Source organism: Zootoca vivipara, chromosome 1 (genome assembly GCF_963506605.1).
Source record: "Zootoca vivipara chromosome 1, rZooViv1.1, whole genome shotgun sequence".
In the NCBI taxonomy this organism is placed as follows: Eukaryota; Metazoa; Chordata; class Lepidosauria; order Squamata; family Lacertidae; genus Zootoca; species Zootoca vivipara.
This window is the reverse complement of record NC_083276.1, coordinates 119,137,988-119,157,599: the sequence shown is the minus strand read 5'-3', so window position 1 is coordinate 119,157,599 and position 19,612 is coordinate 119,137,988. Positions and strand designations below refer to the sequence as shown.

The 19,612-nt window shown below is 40.8% G+C and overlaps 1 protein-coding gene across 1 annotated transcript in view; it reads right to left on the bottom strand.

The window, feature by feature from the left end:
• Positions 1 to 19,612, bottom strand: part of COL3A1 (collagen type III alpha 1 chain) — a 93,401-nt gene that overhangs the window by 20,521 nt on the left and 53,268 nt on the right. The window contains exons 13-32 of the mRNA XM_035135841.2: positions 18,985 to 19,038; positions 17,646 to 17,690; positions 15,879 to 15,932; positions 14,537 to 14,635; positions 13,582 to 13,626; positions 13,372 to 13,470; positions 11,173 to 11,226; positions 10,922 to 11,029; positions 10,009 to 10,062; positions 9,776 to 9,874; positions 8,450 to 8,503; positions 7,916 to 8,014; positions 7,422 to 7,475; positions 7,269 to 7,322; positions 6,609 to 6,662; positions 5,526 to 5,579; positions 2,452 to 2,496; positions 2,219 to 2,317; positions 2,013 to 2,120; positions 840 to 893 (exon numbers count right to left, since the gene is read on the bottom strand). Coding sequence (XP_034991732.2) covers positions 840 to 893; positions 2,013 to 2,120; positions 2,219 to 2,317; positions 2,452 to 2,496; positions 5,526 to 5,579; positions 6,609 to 6,662; positions 7,269 to 7,322; positions 7,422 to 7,475; positions 7,916 to 8,014; positions 8,450 to 8,503; positions 9,776 to 9,874; positions 10,009 to 10,062; positions 10,922 to 11,029; positions 11,173 to 11,226; positions 13,372 to 13,470; positions 13,582 to 13,626; positions 14,537 to 14,635; positions 15,879 to 15,932; positions 17,646 to 17,690; positions 18,985 to 19,038 — 1,386 coding nt within the window. The remainder of the gene's footprint in view (positions 1 to 839; positions 894 to 2,012; positions 2,121 to 2,218; positions 2,318 to 2,451; positions 2,497 to 5,525; positions 5,580 to 6,608; positions 6,663 to 7,268; positions 7,323 to 7,421; positions 7,476 to 7,915; positions 8,015 to 8,449; positions 8,504 to 9,775; positions 9,875 to 10,008; positions 10,063 to 10,921; positions 11,030 to 11,172; positions 11,227 to 13,371; positions 13,471 to 13,581; positions 13,627 to 14,536; positions 14,636 to 15,878; positions 15,933 to 17,645; positions 17,691 to 18,984; positions 19,039 to 19,612) is intronic.

The window sequence follows — 19,612 nt, the reverse complement described above, 5'->3', positions numbered from 1 at the left end:
GCATCCACTGCTATATGGGAGCATAGAGCGTGTGGGTTATAATCCCTCCCAGCTTCATCCACTGAGCAGAGAAATATTGGGAAACTGCACTCCCTGTGCAGTAAACCCTCCTGAGCATACACAGGAGTCTCCATTTCCAATGTGACTTGTGCCATTGCTACCAACCCTCCCTGCTGGCCTCCGCTGCTGGTTCCTGCCCTCTGGACTTACCTGACAAGGGTAAGTTTGGGGAAATGGGGAAACTGGTAGGGAAGGTTAGCAAGGAGCTCCCCACACTCATATAATGAGCTGGAAAAGAACTATTGGAAATTTACCCTCCCACCATGTACAGTGGTACCTCGGTTTATGAACACAATTGGTTCCGGAAGTCTGTTCATAAACTGAAGCGTTCATAAAATGAAGCGTTCATAAAATGAAGCGAACTTTCCCATAGAAAGTAATGGAAAGTGAATTAATCCGTTCCAGAGGGGTCCGCGGCGTTCGTAAACCGAAAATTCGTAAACCGAGGTGTTCATAAACCGAGGTTCCACTGTACAGTGGTATCTCGGGTTACAAACGCTTCGGGTTACAAACTCTTTAGGTTACAGACTCCGCTAACCCGGAATTAGTACCTCGGGTTAATAACTTTACTTCAGGATGAGAACTGAAATCGCGCGGCGGCGGCACGGTGGCAGTGGGAGGCCCCATTAACTAAAGTGGTACCTCAGGTTAAGAACAGTTTCAGGTTAAGAACGGACCTCCGGAACGAATTAAGTTCTTAACCCGAGGTACCATTGTATCACATAAAGGGATGTTGTAGCCAAGTTATCTAAAAATGAACCCATGGAGGTTTTACTCACTCGGACGCCATCTTTACCAGGTAAGCCATCTCCACCTCTGGCACCAGGCTCTCCCTGTCAAACAAAGCTTATATGGTTACCAGAACAGGAAAAGGGGAGAAGGAGCATCACTGCTATTTCTTAACATTGCTAAATCACCAGGAGTCTGTTTGCCGTGTTCAGTTGTTTCATTATGACTCTTTTCATGTGAAAGGTGACCAACATAGCTGGACCAGTGTTGTAAATATAATGGCTCTCCCAACAGAGTCAGTCTACTTAGTGTCTGGAAAAGGGTCATTCCCTCCCTGCCAATCTGTAATTTATGTTCTATTTATTTATGTTCTGTAATTATGCCTATTGTTACCAGTGGCACAGAACTGGTACATAGCGTGCTGTGAGAAAACACTGGTTTTCACAAAGTATTCAAAGTATACAAGCAAGGATGAGGAAGTATTAGAAAGTTATGAATCAGGATACTGAGTCAATCATGGAACTCAAGTCATAGCTGCCAAGTCCCCCGTTTTTCGTGGGGAAACCCCCAGATTTTAATCTGTTTCCCGCTGTTATCCCGAATAGAAAAAAAAATCCCGGAAATCCCCCGGATTTCCTACCTGCCAGGGAGGCTCCATTTCGGGTGCCACTCTGCCCATGTCTGGGCACTGGAAATCGGGCAGAGCGGCACCGGACGTCGCTTCTACGCATGTCTGGGCATGCGTAGAAGTGACTTCCGGTGCCGCGCCGCTGCTGATCCCGCATTTTTCAGTGGGAGGCTTGACAGCTATGCTCAAGTGCAAATCTGATTAATAAATTCAGGGTTAAAGAGTCAAACTGAACCAATCTCACTAATATAAGCATAATTATGGTGATTAATAGCCCATTCTCAATCCTTTTCGTTTCAATTGGAGTCCTACTGACTCCAATGGAAGCTAACTCCATGTAAGAATACTTAGGGCAGGGGTGAGAAAAGTATGCTACCTGAAGATTTGAGCCCAATATTTTTATATATCATTTTGTATCCAAAAAGTGGGGATCTCAGGAAAGGTAAGTATCTGCAGCTTTTAGTGGCTTCTTCTAGCAATGCAGTTTTTCAAGGAACCTATGATCAGGCAAGTAGTAAAGCTAGCCAGATGATCATTATGAGTTTAGAATAGCATGGATTATTATTATTATTAGGGTAAGCACAGAAGAGCATACCTTTTCTCCTTTGACTCCAGGGTTCCCATTGCCTCCTCTCTCTCCAGGCATTCCTTGTAAACCTTGTGGTCCGGGACCTCCAGGAGGACCTTGAGGACCCCCTGGACCCTAGTGGAATATTTTAAAGAAGAGCTATTACATGACAACAAAAGAGGAAGACTGGGAATATTATGGACGGTGTGCACAAAACTAAACTTTGTACATACCTTTGCACCTTCTGGTCCAGGAGGGCCAGCTCCACCTCTACTTCCTGGGGGACCCTGAGGTCCTTGTGCACCTCGTTCACCTGGAATGCCATTTTCACCCTAATATGAATTAAAACATTTTGCTTTGCATGATCTCCACGGCTACAGCATGTATTTGTTTGGTTCCCAGCCACGCCCCCCTGTTCCATACTTTAAAAACAACAACAACACGAAGCAGTTGTCACAAGATGTACCTTGGTCCCTGGGAGTCCTGGAGCTCCATTTTCACCTCTTGGACCCTGTTATGAACCAGATGCAGATAGATTACTTGCATGTTTCATGAAACACATGTTCATTAATGTTTAACATGCACCCAGGCATTTTCTTCTGAGCCATGTCTCCAGTTTATTGCCTAATATCTACAGCTGTCATACTAACATAATCCATTAGAAGCAGATAAACCTCGTCATTTTGATCATATTGATCAAGTTTTAGTCATTTCATATAAACCTAGGGACTAGCTGTGCCAAATGTTATTGGGAGGCATTGCAACATAAAATTAATTTGTGGGCTTATTGCAATTTTTGCTGCTCATATTTGACACAGCTTTAGATTTTCAGATTGTTTCAGATGCTTCTTAATTTTCATGAAAAGTTATAATTAATTGTGTACAAATCTTTGCTGCTCTGAATAAGATACATTTGTGCAATTGACTTCAAATTTTGATTTTATTTTTAAAATAAAATTTTGTTTTTAAATTACTTTTAATGCTATTAAAGGTAAAGGAACCCCTGACCATTAGGTCCAGTCGTGACCAACTCTGGGGTTGCGGCACTCATCTCGCATTATTGGCCGAGGGAGCCGGTGTACAGCTTCCAGGTCATGTGGCCAGCATAACAAAGCCGCTTCTGGCAAACCAGAGCAGCACATGGAAACGCCGTTTACCTTCCCGCTGTAAAAAGGGTAAAGGGACCCCTGACCATTAGATCCAGTCGTGACCGACTCTGGGGTTGCGCGCTCATCTCGCATTATTGGCCGAGGGAGCCGGCGTATAGCTTCCAGGTCATGTGGCCAGCATGACAAAGCTGCTTCTGGCAAACCAGAGCAGCACACGGAAATGCCGTTTACCTTCCCGCTGTAGCGGTTCCTATTTATCTACTTGCATTTTTGACGTGCTTTCGAACTGCTAGGTTGGCAGGAGCTGGGACCAAGCAACGGGAGCTCACCCCGTCACAGGGATTTGAACCGCCGACCTTCTGATCAGCAAGTCCTAGGCTCAGTGGTTTAACCACAGCGCCACCTGGGTCCCACTGTAGCGGTACCTATTTCTCTACTTGCACTTTGATGTGCTTTCGAACTGCTAGCTTGGCAGTTAATGCTATTAACAAGGGGAAAATCTTTCTTTGGTGAAATTGTATGCCATAAATGTGTAAGAGTAATCTGCCCAAATGGATAGAAAAGTTATTACAATGTCCATAATGGAAAACATATATATATATAATACCACAACTGCATTCTGAAACACACTAACTAGGAATTAAGATACATTGAACATGGTAAATCTTACTTTCATTCAAAGCTGCATAATATTGCATTGCTAGCCATCTAAATATAACCTGGCAATGCAATCCTGAGTAATTGACCTGAGTAATTGATTGGATTTATAGGTCATGTCATGGCCATAGTTCTCAGATGATGGATTGCTCACACTTCAGTTGCTAAAGGTACTGTGAACAGTACAAGTAATAAACTAGAAATCCTTCAAAAGCTTACTATGCATCTAATTAGCCGTTATTTTGGTTTGAAGTAAACTATACATTGTTTGGATCCAGAAACTGAACCAGAACTAACTTTCTTTAAGGTTTTAAAAAGATAATTCCATTCTAATTTATCAAAATCCTTTTTGACCTGTAGGAAAATGCTAACAACTCACACTCCTTTCTGTCCTCGTGTTTAGTCCTGATATAAAAGTTTTCTATGCCCTACAGTTTGTATGCAATCTTGGCATATCAGAAGAATATAGAATTTTATTCAAGTAAGAAGCAAATATTGATGGAAACATTTTGTAGACATTGTTTTTTTAAAATAAAGCTTTAAAAAATATCACATTCCTACTCAATATGAATTTATTTGACAACAGTCATGATTATGTGATATGTTTTCTATAAATATGAATCTTGTATTCCGCTATGGAATATATTTTATGCTACTCATTCTTTTTAAAGTTTTCTATTATTATTATTATTATTATTATTATTATTATTATTATTATTATTATTATTATGTTTTTTCCCCTACTATGTTGTAGGTTTTTTTTTTTAAAAAATTGTTTGGCTCGTGAGTCACATCAATTCATGGCAGTAATTACTTGGTATGTAATACCTCATTAATTGCTCAATTAAAGCTATACTAGAAACTTCTCCCTGACATGCTCACTTTGATATCCATGAGAATTATTTGAGATGGCATTCAAAACACATGATAGTCTTGCTTATGGTCTGTGATGATCCTGTCCAACAACAGATAAATCACGTGAAGCTGATGATTGTGTACACTAAAATCTTTCATCCAGTGGGTCACAACAATCTTTAACCAGATCATGAGCTATCTAACATGTGTCATGCCAGTGATGTAATGCCCATTTATTTTGGAGAGAGAAAACGAAAACGAAAAACAGACTGAGGGGGGGGGGAGAAACATGGTGGTGTGTGTTTCTAAATAGAAGGAGGAAGATAATGTAAAGCAAAATCAACATATGTGAATAAATTTCAGAAGATCCCATGTTGCAAGGTGGGATTAAAAGTAAAGTTTAGGTTGTTTGAATATTACTAGTGCACAGCAAATCCTTTTTTCCCTTTTCTGGACATGATGATGAGCAAAGTTAGAGGTTTTGTTGACCAGAGCTTCCAAAAGCACTTCTAGATGAAATATGAACATTAGAGAGAGGTTTTGGAAGTACAAACCTTCTAGGTTTTAAAGACTATTTGAGAGCAATGTGCTGCAAGTCCAATCCCCACCCCCACCCTCACTGCCCCTGGAAAATGGCTCTACGACAGCATGCAGTTAAGACTCAGAATTCATTATAGTAACCTTGGAATTTTCCTTGTGCCCCAGGTTTGCTAGGGCTGATTTTTCAGCAGTGATATATGCCACCTTTTCCAGATATCATTTAGATGCTGCTGTGATAGTATGTGGGGAAGTCTGCATGTGTTTCGCCACACCACCCAGCACTGTGTATCTGTGCATCCATTCCCCCCCCCATTTTATTTCTGGAGGTGGAGATTGAGGGGAAAGAGGAGGAAAAAGAGAAGAAGAAAGGACAACTTACAGCTTCTCCAGGCTTTCCATTCTCTCCAGGTCCGCCTGGAGGACCAGGTAGTCCCTAGGAGAGGCAAAAGAACTCGTTACACACATATAGGTTTGCTTTTCCAGCACATAAACAGCCAGATGATGTTGCATGACTTTATAAATAAAAATTCAGGAAGAGTAGAAAGTAGCTTCCCCCTGATAGTGATTTCCATCTGAATATATGCATCATATTGTGTCAAACCACTGACCCATCTTTTCAGTTACTGTCTACTCTGATTGGCATTGGCCTATTTTCCCCACTTACCTGATATTCTTTAACAAGAGATGTCAGGGAATAAGCCTAGATCCTTAAGGATGCCAAATGGCTACTCCATCTCCGAGTGAATACTATTTCCCTTCCATGATAGAGCACAAATGTGCTGTTCAAGAGGAACACTAACAAAGAGTACATTTGCAGCCTGTCACCAATAATAGTTCGTACAGTCAAATGTGAGGCTAACCTGAAGGGTCTATGTCAGGCATCCCCAAACTTTGGCCCTCCAGATGTTTTGGACTACAATTCCCATCATCCCTGACCACTGGTCCTGTTAGCTAGGGATCATGGGAGTTGTAGGCCAAAACATCTGGAGGGCCGCAGTTTGGGGATGCCTGGTCTATGTCAAGGAAAACATCTGTAGGAATGTTGAAGGAAACCTACAAATAGGATTAGATAAATTTCTTGGAAGGTATTTATGGATCTTTTACACTTTACGAATATGGCCAACTCCTTTTAGATGAGCAGGAGCTAAATTTGATAACCTGATGGTGTCTTTGAGGTTGGGAAAGGCATAAAAATACAGAGTAGGGAAATCTATGGTACCTTGCTTTTTTCTGGCTGAAATTGGCTCAGAGTTACATTGCTCAAATCCCACTGATTCTGATGGGATGGGATAAGCAAGCTGAGTTCAGGATTGCAGAAAACATCAAAATAAAATTAAATGATTCAAGTCATAAATGCATTTCCACTTTTTTGCCCTAACTCGTTTTTAAAGAATCTGGTTTGAAAATATATAGAATGAATAACCACTACTCAAGAATGAATAACAGGGGACTATGAAAATACCTGGAATCCTGGTGGTCCTGTTGATCCTGGCTCTCCTCTTTCCCCAGAAGGACCCTGGAAAAACAGAGGGGGGAAGTAGTCATAATAGTTTGCCAACACACTCTACCATTCCATCATTGGCACATCTGTATTGTTTTGTTCCTGGATATGTTGAGATAAAGAAACAATAAGATTAGGCAACACTAATCAATTAGGAGGAGGAGGAGGAGGAGGAGGAGGAGGAGGAGGAGGAGGAGGAGAAGAAGAAGAAGAAGAAGAAGAAGAAGAAGAAGAAGAAGAAGAAGAAGAAGGAGGTGGCAAAAATACTGAATCACTGATGAATGATTCCCTGCTCTGCTGCCCCTCAATCTCATTTCTAATGGTATCGGAATAAACATACCCATTCCCCTTAAATATCAAAAAATAATTTGCATGGTTACCAGATGAAATTTGTGCCCCACTGCCCGATGTCAAGTGAAGTCCCAGACAGAATTACAAATAGGATGGGTGATGAATTTACTTTGTCTTTTTATAGCCAATAGTTACTATTTTAGTAGATATGATATAATTGGGATGCTGCAACCCAATAGTAATAGCAGGTTGGAGTAGACGACCTTTGAGGCCCCTTCCAGCTCTGAGTCTATGAAATTGTTGTCAGGTTTCTCACTGTATCTTACTTACAGAAGGTCCTGGAGGGCCTTGTGCTCCTGCTTCGCCATCCTTTCCTGGTTGTCCCTGTTAAATAATAAGAATTGGTGATAGTTATGGTCAACAGAATGCCATAAATTTATAATGTGGAATTACTGTACTAGCAGATTGATTAATTCTACTCACCAGTCCGCCAGGAGGTCCAGGTGAACCTCTCTCTCCATTTTTACCTGGTGAACCCTAAGAAATACAAAACATATGGCAGAGTTGAAATGTATCTCTGAATTTTTTTTTTAATAGTGGAAAATTTCAATGGCTGTGGACTGAAAGCAATAAAGGTTCAGTATACTATATTCTACTTATTATCAAAATAATGTGATAGAACAATAATTAATGTCCAGTCACACACATTCGGTGATGCCATACTCAAAGTAGAAACAGACAGGGTTTTTTTTCAGCTGGAACTCACTGGAACTCAGTTCCAGCACCTCTCAGGTGGGTGCCACTGCCATTCTAAGAGAACAAGGTGTTCATAGTGAGTTCCGGCACCTCTTTTTTTGGTAGGAGAAAAAGTACTGGAAACAGATATTCTGTTTGAGTCACAGCACCATGAGCTTATAGAAGCTGTAAGTATAAGTAAGTGTGGCCTCTTAAGTATACCTTCTTCAGATTGTACTAACCTCGCTACCTTTGGGACCAGGAAAACCCATCACGCCTGGTTGACCTCGCGGACCTGCTGGTCCTGGGGGACCACTTCGCCCTGATTCTCCCGGGGACCCCTGATGAAAAGAAAAGTAAATTAAATGTATAGGGACACATAAAGAAACAACAGAGAAATATGAAACCCCCAAGGGATCATCTTGCTATTGTAAATTAAACAAAGACAGTTCTAGAGTACCCTGCCATTTTAAACATTCCTGAACGATTTAAAAAACACACACACAACAACAACAACAACAACAACAACAACAACAACAAGAGAACCCTAAGACACTGAAAGTATACGTTCATCTAATAATATTTGGTGTTCCCATGAATGTTAGCTAAGTAGGGTTGACAGTGTCATTTAGTAAAACCCAGAGTAAAAGCTTTGCTAATATAACTTCAGAGCAAACCAATGTACTCAGTAAATTTAAATAAGCCGCTTTGCTTATTTTATTATAGATGTGAAAGTCAAGGTTGGTAACAGGAGTGGCATGAAGTTATTTACTTACAGAAGGACCTGGTTTTCCATCCTGTCCTGGGCTTCCTGGGCTTCCTGTTAAACCCTGCACAAGGAAATGAAAATAGTATTTGTGTGAAAGAGACCTCTTGTAAGAGGACATTTTAGGGTTGCATTTTATTTTCCCCACTGTTACAGCATTAACCTTAAAGACAAGCTTTATTAAGTGGTAGGGAATATCATTTTAAGGGGGTGAAATTTAATTTTTCTGCAAATCTCTCTAGTGAAGGGTCTTAAAAATTGGTTTTGGGTGTGAAGAATTCAAATCTGCTATTATTATGGACAACTATTAGCTTGGTAAGTCTAATTTTGGTGCAAAAGCACCCAAACTGCTTTCGGAAAACAAAATAATTTGAATTTTCCCTTCTGCAAATGTAAGGTAATGCTAAATAAGTAAATTAAAAATATAACTGCAAGTGCTTGGCAATTATTTTCAACGATTTATACAAATTCTGCTTGCTTAGCAAAACTAAATTTACTTTAACCAAAATTCCTTTTGAATTCCCAAGTCATGTTGTAACTTTTTATCACCTCTCATTTTTGGAATTCGAAAGTTGACAAATTCAAGATGTCCTAGTGGTGCACTCAAGAAACAAGTCCACCATTTCTTCGGTATAATGAAGCACAGCTCTTTATAAGCATTGACCACTAAGTGCATAGGTGTAAATGGATTCTCAAGGACAAGGACACTGGCAGGGAATTCTCTAAATTATCAGCAGAATAAAGTATTGGCATATGAGCTCTTTGTTACTATAGATAGTCATCTCAGCCATCACTAATTTGGAATATATATAATAGTGTGTGTGTGTGTGTGTGTGTGTGTGTGTGTGTGTGTGTGTAAAGGACCCCCTGGAGAGATAAGTCCAGTCAATAGGGTTGCAGCGATCATCTCGCTCTCAGGCTGAGGGAGCTGGCGTTGGTCCACAGACAGATTTCTGGGTCATGTGGCCAGCATGACTAAACCACTTCTGGTGCAACAGGACATTGTGACGGAAACCAGAGCGCACGGAAATGCCATTTACCTTCCTGCTACAGCGGTACCCTTTTATCTACTTGAGCTGGTATGCTTTTGAACTGTTAGGTTGGCAGAAGCTGGGAGAGAGCAACAGGAGCTCACTGCGTCAAAGAGATTTGAACCGCCAACCTTCTGATCAGCAAGCCCCAAAGGCTCGGTGTTTTATAGCACAGCGCCACCCACATCCATATTTATATCATCTCTATCTATCTATCTATCTATCTATCTATCTATCTATCTATCTATCTATCTATCTGTCTATCTATCATCTATCTATCCCATCCAGAAGGTATTTTAACTTACTCTCATTCCTGGAAGACCCGGGCTACCATCACGTCCTGGTTCACCCTGAACACCTCTTTGTCCTGCAGGACCAGGAGAACCTCGTTCACCAGGCCCACCCTTAAATGATATTGAAACAAATTACAATACAGGATTAGTAACAGATTGTGGAAAAATAAAGTTGTATTGTAATTTGAGGAAAAACAATAAGCATTGTAGAAAGTGAACAGTTTAGCAGGAAGAGAAGAGTATACCTTTTCACCTGGAAGTCCATTACTGCCAGCAGGCCCACGGAAACCTGGAGCACCCTGAAGGAAAAAACCAACAGAAATGTTCATGTTGTGGGTCACTTAATAGCAGAGGAAAAGGATGCATTGATGTATGCTGCATCCCAACCAAGCAGAGAGGTCAAATACATTTTCAATCTTTTATTTGTACAGAGATATCCACATAACAATATATATGTGAGATGATATATGAGATTTAGTCAAAAGAATAACCGTGGGCGACATTTCACTTTGGATGAAAAGTTTATCTGTTGCTGCTCTAGAATTCATGTACACAGGACCTGATCCAGCTGGAAAGTCTAGACTTTGAAGTCATCTTATTTTACTTGTTATTTTGTATTGTATTTACTGTTTCTAATTAGGTTTTGTAGTAATTTTGGATTATGCGGAATGCTTTATCTGAGCAGATGTAGCAACCAAGTAATTTCGTTGTTCCGGCAAGGGGACAATGACAATAAAGATATCTTAATCTAATGAAAGGACAAGGTCTTTGTACGGAGGAGGTTACAATTGAATGCTACTGATGGTGAAAAGTGCTATAGTTGGGGACCTCACTGCAAATCCACACTGTTTGTCAAAAAAATTTAATTCAGGAATGACAATCCCGTTGGCTTTTTTCTAGTGAAAAACGCTCTTACTCCATTACATTCTCTTGAATTTACCATCTTTTGAATAGTCCCTTAAGTTGGGCAAGGCTAATGTTTCACTGCTTCAGTGGGACTTAGGTTGCAATCCTATCCATACTTAGTTGGAAGTAAGTCCACTGAACTCAGCTGAACTCAATTCTGAGCAGACATGGGTCTGGTTGCACTGTTAGTCACACAAGTCATTTCGCAGGTGTGTTTCCCTTTGTCTAAAACCTGATCTGCTGAGTACTTACCCGTTCTCCTGGGCTTCCAGGTATACCATTTGTGCCGGGTTGACCAGGACCCCCTGCCTTGCCTTCTTCCCCTGGAGGACCAGCAGCACCGGGAGTGCCATTTTCACCCTTATAATGAAATACAATAAAACATTATTAACTGGTAAAGCTGGAGGAGTCCCAAAGATAAAAATCTCACTATAGCAATGTGTCTTTTGAAACCACTCCCCCCCCATCCAAACCTACTAGGTAATGGGTTGACAAATACTCACTCGTTCACCTCTTGGTCCCGGTTCTCCTTTTCCGCCATTCTTACCAGGTTCACCCTAAAGAGAACATACAACCCTTAAAACTTAACCGAAAGACTTATTAAGCAGCAATCGTTCCAGCAGATGAAGCACCTCACATTATAAAAAGGTAAAGGTAAAGGACCCCTGGATGGTTACGCCCAATCAAAGGACACTATGTGGTGGGGCTCTCATCTTGCTTTCAGGCCGAGGAAGCTGGCGTTTGTCCGCAGACAGCTTTCCGGGTCATATGGCCAGCAGGACTAAACAGCTTGGAACACTGTGACGGAAACCAGAATGCATGCAAACACTGTTTACCTTCCCGCCGCAGCGGTACCTATTTATCTACTTGCACGGGTGTGCTTCCGAACTGCTAGATTGGCAGGAGCTGGGACAGAGCAATGGGAGCTCACCCTGCCATGGGGATTCGAACCGCCGACCACAGTGCCACCCCCACCCCTATACCTCACATTATACTTCCAATAGAATGTGATGTTTCACTGACTTAGAACCAAATGAACCACAGACACCAGGAGAAAAATTGTGCTGGTCTGTGATTTAGGATCATGTTGTATGCATTCGGCGAAGTGGATTCTGCAGCACTAAAGCTTTTGCCATGACACTCTTTGTCATTTTGCTGCAACAGGGTAGCTGCCCCTGTGGTAAAGATTAACAGCTGTTTCAGACATGTGCATTCACTGCTTGACTTTCTTGTTTGAATGAGCCAGCAAAGATCAAACACTACAATGACAGCTTTCAAAAAATCTCACAGTGGCTTGGACTTAATCATACATAGAGTAGACCCATTGAAATCAATGGGACAGGTTAGTCACAGCTAACTTAAGTCTCATTAATTTCAATGAGGCTACTCTAAGCATGATTATGCCTGGATCAAACATGGCTTTTCAATGCGCTTGGGTCACACCCTTAGTGTTGAATAGGCAAGTGAAGAGCAATCAAGTGAAATCTGCTGCTGAATATTCAGCTTGAGCACAAAGTATTGTCAGCAAACATGACCAATTGTCTGACATGATCTCTCAATAATTCTTGCTATTTAGGATGCAAGGCACATGGAATTATTCCCAAGCATGACTGAACCCATCCTAAAGTTACACATTTTTATTTGTCGTGCCACTATATCTAGTAAAATATTTTCCTATCATTAATATTTTCGGCTTTTAGTGCCATCCCCATTTGTATTATTTTGTCAAGGTGTGGAGAGTTCTCCCCTCCCGTTAGTAACTTCACAGATAAGAATTAATGAGCAGTTTATAATTTATAGTCTTTTTTTATTCAGTCATTTGGTTGCAAGCAAAAATCCACATCTCTCCACTAGGAGATCAGTAGGCTACTCTAAATCCTTCCCCTTCCATCCCCTGCAACATCCTGGGCACCAACAGGAAGTTCCTCCTCCTCTCTGCATTCTTTGTTCTCTAATGCAGACAGACCTCCTAGTTCTTGGGGAGGGAGGGTCCCCCCACACTCTCTAATGACATCTCTGCTGGCTGTTCCCTCCCTTCTGTTTCTCTTTCCATTTTTCGTAGCTAGGTAACTCCTGCCAAAGCTGCTCAGTGTCTGTGTCTCTCCCTACATCTTAAACCGCTGGAGATGGGGGGGGGTGCTCTGCCTGAGGAATGCATTCTCCAACCCTCTGATTCAGGTTATTCCCAGGCATATACTGATAATAACAGCAAAATGTCGGAGATAAGATGTAATAGTTTTCAGGAGGGAACATGGAAAGTTGGAAGCTCAAAAGATAATCCTCCCCAATTAGGTTCAAATCATATCCTTGTGCCTATAAGTACTGTATAGATTGCAGGTGCTGTTTTCCAACATCTATAGCAGGGGTTGCCAACTCCCAAGAGACTGTAATCTACTCACAGAGTTAAAAACTGGCAGTGATCTACCCCATTTTGGGGGGTTCAGGTCAAAGTTGTTGAGCTTCTTTGTGGGAGAATGAAGGCCCATTGTTTAGGGGTTCAGGTCAAAGTTACTGAGCTTTTTTAGGGGAGCCAAAGCTGTTGAGCTTCTTTGGGGGGAGCCAGTGATCTACCACAGACGTCCAGTGATTTACTGGTAGATCACAATCTCCCTGTTGGACATGCCTGATCTATAGGATTGCAGAAGTTGTTTTCCTGAATCCAATTTTCATGTAAACTTGACAGAGAAGAGCTGGTGACTTACAGCTGGACCTCTTTGTCCAGGGATTCCATTGGTACCCGGGGGGCCAGGAGGACCACGGCCTCCGCTCAGTCCAGGAGCACCAGACATGCCAGCAGGACCCTGTGCGTAAAGAAAATGTGCTCAAATTTACAAAGTCCCATGTGATATTGAAAAAAATGGCAGCTCAGACCACAGACACAGCCAATGTGGTATGACAGCAGGATTACTTACTGGGGGACCTTTTGCACCAGGACTTCCATCTCTACCTCCAGGACCCTAGAGAGAATAGGTAATAATGTTTAGAAATGAGTGCATGGGAAAAGCTGCGGAAAGTAGATATTTACTGCTTGCTATGCTCTAAAAGAAAATTATATGAAAATGCCGTATAGATGGTACTTAGCACCTAACTGATTATCTAAAATGTATAAGAAGGTTCCTAATAATTACTGGAAGTGTAAATAGGTAGATGGTTTTTTTTTACATATATTTGTGGTGGATTTGCAAGAAAGCGAGGGTATTTTGGGAAATGATACATGATAAGATAAAAAGATGCTTAAAATGAGTCTATTGAAAAAGCCCAAAGTGTTTCTGTTAGGGATTATAGGGGCAGAAATCCCACAAAAAGTGTTAAAAGTTGTTTATGTATGTAACAACAGCAGCTAGGATTCTATATGTGCAGAAATGGAAGGAAAAAGACGTTCCAACTGAAGAAGAATGGATAAGCAAGATGATGGACTATGCAGAACTGGCAAAATTAACAGCAAAATCAAGAGATTCTAATGATGAGTGTTTTATGGAAGAATGGATGCCTTTTTCGGACTATTTAAAGAAATTTTATTGCATGGCGAACTCGTGAGTAGGATTTGAGCTATGAGCAACAGAAGTAATTAGATTATAATATTGTGGTTATAACTTGATAGATAGAAGATAGGGTGAAGCAGAAGGGGAGAAACAACAGCTCCATGGAAAACAAGGTTGGAAGCTGACAAAAATAAGAGAAAAGACAAAACTGTGTTTTGATTGTATGAGTTAAAAATGTTGAAACTTAATAAAATAGAACTGAAAAAAGAGAATAGGTAATAATGCTGGCATTCATGGAAGCAAGCTTTTAAAATGTCTCTATGAAACAGATTGTACTAGGTGAGTAAACCAATGCATGGGTTTATAAAGGACATATGATACTTACAGCAGGACCGGGACCACCAGGCTGTCCTTGAGGACCAGGTTCTCCTCTTGTTCCAGGAGACCCACTAGAGCCAGGGGGGCCAACAGGGCCAGTTTCACCCTGGAAAGAAGAGAGCAAGCAATCGGTTTAAACAAACAAAACTCAGTAGCCTGATGATTTCATCTTACTTCGCCAAACCTTTTTCAGGCATTACAAATACGGTATAGGCTATCACAAAACATCCATATATAAAAATTTAAAATATATACAATTATAAACAGCCATGTAAAATATGTAATAATGATGACATAAGTATGAAAACGGAATTCAGATGATCGTTAAAATATGGATAAGAATGGACTCATGATTTAATGCATAAAGAATGTGAAACTGCACAAGTTAAAGTAAGACTTTAAAAAGGCAGATGAAGGTAGGGTGGAAGTCACATTTCAATATCTGTATTTTAATGTCACTTTTACGGAAATGTTTATTTTATTTTATTTTATTTCCCAGCTTGTTTCTGTCGTGTTTTATTTCATTTTTTATTTCATTTTTCTACTTTTTGGTGTTCTTTTTTTACTTTTTACTTTTCTTGTACTTTGAAAGAAATTAATGTATATACAAAGTTAAGAAAAATGTTGTGTATGAGTAATGAATTTGGATATTGGATATGGAAAACTAAATAAAAATTACTGTGAAAAAACCAATGTAATAATGAGGATTTTCATTGGAGTTTCTTCCGATGGTTTCATTAAGTGAAAGATCACATCACATAAGGGGCATGACAATCAGCTGCTGAATATATTCTTCTTTAGCACAAAGTAATGTCAGCAAATATGTTTGCCATGCTCTCTCAATAATTGTTGCTATTTAGAATGTGAAGGAAAGGGTGCAGGGATTTGTTTCCCAAAAAGGTTAGTGGAAACTAAGGATACATCAACACCAAATACATTCATTTTTATTTTATTTTTTACCATTCTGACTCTCCCCACGAGGGGATACTGAAAACCATAATCGACGAGGCACTGAAAATCCTCTTGTAGATATCTACACACTGCCTTGTTGTGTTTGCATCAATAGAGAAGATTTTAAATCTGGAGCTTGGCTATTCAAATCCACAAGTGTTTCAATTAAAATCACACTGTATGATTTTTTTGCGGGGGAGAAATAACCACTTCACATGCCATTAATAGATAAGTGAAAAACCGAGACCCAAGAGCTATTTTTGATAAAACATCATAACTTCATCTATTTGTGGATTTCAGCAAAACGTCCTTAGGATTGCAGATGAGACATATATGAGACATTCATTGAAAGGCAAACATATAGGATAGAAAGGGGTAGGATAGAATAGGATAGATACCTTAAACCCTGGAGAACCAGGAAATCCTGAAGGTCCAGGAGGGCCTGGGGGACCCTTAAGAAAACAGCAACAACAACATTATTATTATTGGAAGAAAACATGATATAGGTCATTATTTTTTAAAAAAAGTATAAGATGTGTCATATTCTTATGAGAATAAATAGTTGATAATGAAAACAACCGAGAGATGATGTGGCACACGTATGAGCAAAATCTTTCCCTTTCTGAATGTGTGACTCTGGAAGGTTACCTTCACCATCACGAGCAGCTACTCATTAGATACAAGATGCCTGCAGAAAGTGACACATCAAGCACAGAGCATGAGCTCCGGTATCCAGCCTAGGGTCTCTCACAAAGCCATAAGCTGCATTTGATCACCGCAAACCACAGAGGGCCTTCTCTGTGGTCACACCTAGGTTGTGGGACTCCCCACTAAGACAGGTTCATTTTGTTAATCTCTGATGGACTTCCATCATCTTGTTCGCACAAATTTTTGGTTTCCTAAACTGGTTTTTTTTTTTTTAACAACAACAACTTCCTGGATTTTATATCTATCTTCCATGGCCTGTTCCTTAACTTTCACATTTAAAAAACTGTGGTCGATATGTTGATGTTGTGTGATTTTAAATATGTTGTAAGTAAACTTGACTATTATTTTTTTACTGAAAAAGCAAGATATGGATATAACAACAATATATAAATAATACAGGTCTCAGAAAGCTATTGTTACGATCACATGAATGGTTATACACTGGTCCTTGCAGTATGCCAGATTAATACTTGGATTTCATAATGCTGAATAAGGGCAGATGCTAGCACACATCAGTCTCTTGGCTAAGACCCACTACATGTGATGGAATGGAGACTTAGAGCTCATCCAAACTTGCACCTGTCCCATGCCTAGAAAGTATGAGTCTAAGTGGTTTTCTAATTGTCCCACTGCTTTCCCCTGGGAAACCAGCCTCTTTAGCAATAAATCAGAGCAAAGTCAGTCTGGAGCAAACATTGGGTTTCCCCGGGGGAAAGTGGCACGGCAAGGGCAAATTGGCCCAGCTGCTCTCATGTGGGTGAGGCTTTCACTTCAGCCACAGACTTCGACTCCCAATCGCAGGGAAGACTCTTGTTAAAATCAAGACGGCATGGCGTAAACCCGTTTAAATCCCACTCTGTTCAGTGGACTGAGACACGCCTAACATTGTCTGGGTTTTCTCAGTACATATGGAAACTGTGGTTTTTAGATTTTGATCATTAGTCAATAACCTGAGAAGAATTTCAGTCTAAATGCTGTTCAGAGAGACGTGACTAGATAGCTTCATATATTTTTGTTGGATCTCTACCCGTCCCTTCTGTCACTACTTCTCGAGAGTGCATAGGGGGTGAGCCCTCAACTTTTCTTTTCTTTTTGGATTTTGAGATGGAACTTAGCAAGTTTTTGAATAAAACCAGAGACTACTAGGGTGCGGGATGAACATTCGGAAGCAGAAGATACCAGTGCAAATAACAAAAGGGCCAGGCATTGTTTTAGTGATACAGATTGTCTGGCACTACTGATTCTCTGCAACAAATGTAATACCTGAAACACAATTCATCTGAAGATTTACTTTGGTCATTGCCTTCATTGCGGGAAGCCAGAAGTGCTTTATGTCTTGCTTGCAATTCAGCAGCACTTAATATAATATATGGGCTAGATGTACTCCGAGTTATAAACAGGCCAGCATCTGAATACATGCAGAGTGGCTGATAGCTACACAATGCACAGTTACTTACGGGTTGGCCAGCTGCTCCAGGAGACCCGTCATTACCACGACCGCCCTGCAAATGGAATTAAATACATTAGGAACAAACAAAATCTGACACGGAACAATATTAATACGTTTCCCTCTTTTAAACAAACAAACATTGGTTTGTAAGGAAAGGAAGAAAACTCCATGTGTGAATTCCGCTCATCGCAAACACTGAACTTGCTCCTCATCAGAAACTTTGGAGTTTCAGGAATTTTATATGCACATTGGAGCTCTGGGTGATGAATCTGGAACCGATGGGTTTGGGAGGGGAGAAACGAGGGGACAAAATCTTCAAGAAAGGCAGTTTTAAAAATGCCTTTTGAATAATGGCTGCCAAGCACAACAAAGTAAACAAACTATAGTATGTATAGTATGGTGAACCAGAGCAGCACACAGAAATGCCATTTACCTTCCCACTGGAGGTATTTATCTATTTGCACATCTATTATCCCACCTATTTATCTATTTGCACTTTGACATGCTTTCGAACTGCTAGGTTGGCAGGAGCAGGGACTGAGCAACGGGAGCTCACCCCGTCGCAGGGATTCGAACCGCCGACCTTCTGATCAGCAAGCCCTAGGCTCTGTGGTTTAACCCACAGTGCCACCTGCGTCCCAGAATCCTGGCATGGGGGGGGGGAATTAATTGATTCTTACTACAAGCACTGGGGATATACTTGGAAAATAAAAAACACAGAATTTGGGGGCATCAGTGCCAAAGGAGTGGAGGATATACAGTATAAATAGTTCACCACTCCTGACAGTCAGTCACCAGGCCTCCAATAAGGCATGGAGGGTGCAATCCTATCTAGGATTGCAATAATAATAATAATAATAATAATAATAATAATAATAATAATAATAATAATAATCAATGTTGTTTTTAATATACTTATTGATTTTAAAATGTCATCAATAAGCATATTAACAACAACAACAGCAACAACAATCACAGACAAATCTCTGCACAGAACATGTAGAGATTCACTGTATATTCACTGGGCTTGTCTGCACACCCTCCCCAGTTTAGCCCCCAATCCCAATATTTTTCTTGAGCTTCTGCAATCCTTGGGGTTTCTTCTCAGCCTGCCGAAACCTCCCTCTTCTGCATGGATGGTAGTTTTGTAACATACAGACCCTTTCTCCAAACACACTCATTGTCCTCTCCTTTTGTACAGAGCACACAAGAAAACCAGAGGTAACCATGAGAAAATTCTGGCTCTGCATGTTACCTTCCAGGATTCTTGAGACCTACTGAAGATGCCTTGCCGGAAGGACTGAAAAAAACAGATATCAATGTGAAGTTTTGGTTCAGTAACTTACAGCACTTCCTGGAGCTCCCGGTCTTCCTCTTTCGCCAGGCTGACCTCTTGGACCCTAATGAACATATATGACATTCTGTTAAGGAATGGCAATCAAACACATTTTGTTTAAAAGTATTCGTCACTGACTGGATAGCTGGGAAACCTACGGTATATCAAAGAAACACCATCAATGACTCTTTAAGATTTTGGACCCATAGCCAGACTATTTTGATCATGTGTCTTGGGATTCACTGCCCATAGAAGCTGGTGTGGCTTGGAGGAGGCAGTGTCTATTTAGGAGGACACCATCTCCACAGTTCAATCCTTCCATCATTTTATGAAATAAAATAAAAGATAAAGGACCCCTGGACGGTTAAGTCTAGTCAAAGGCAACTATGGGGTTGCGGCACTCATCTCGCTTTCAGTGTTTGTCCACAGACAGCTTTTACAGGTCATGTGGCCAACAGGACTAAACTGCTTCTGGCACAATGGGACACTACGACAGAGTGCATGGAAACATCGTTTAGCTTCCCACCACAGTGGTACCTATTTATCTACTTGCACTGGTAGGCTTTCAAACTGCTAGGTTGGCAGGAGCTGGGACAGAGCAACGGGAGCTCACTCCATCGTGCGGATTCAAACCACCG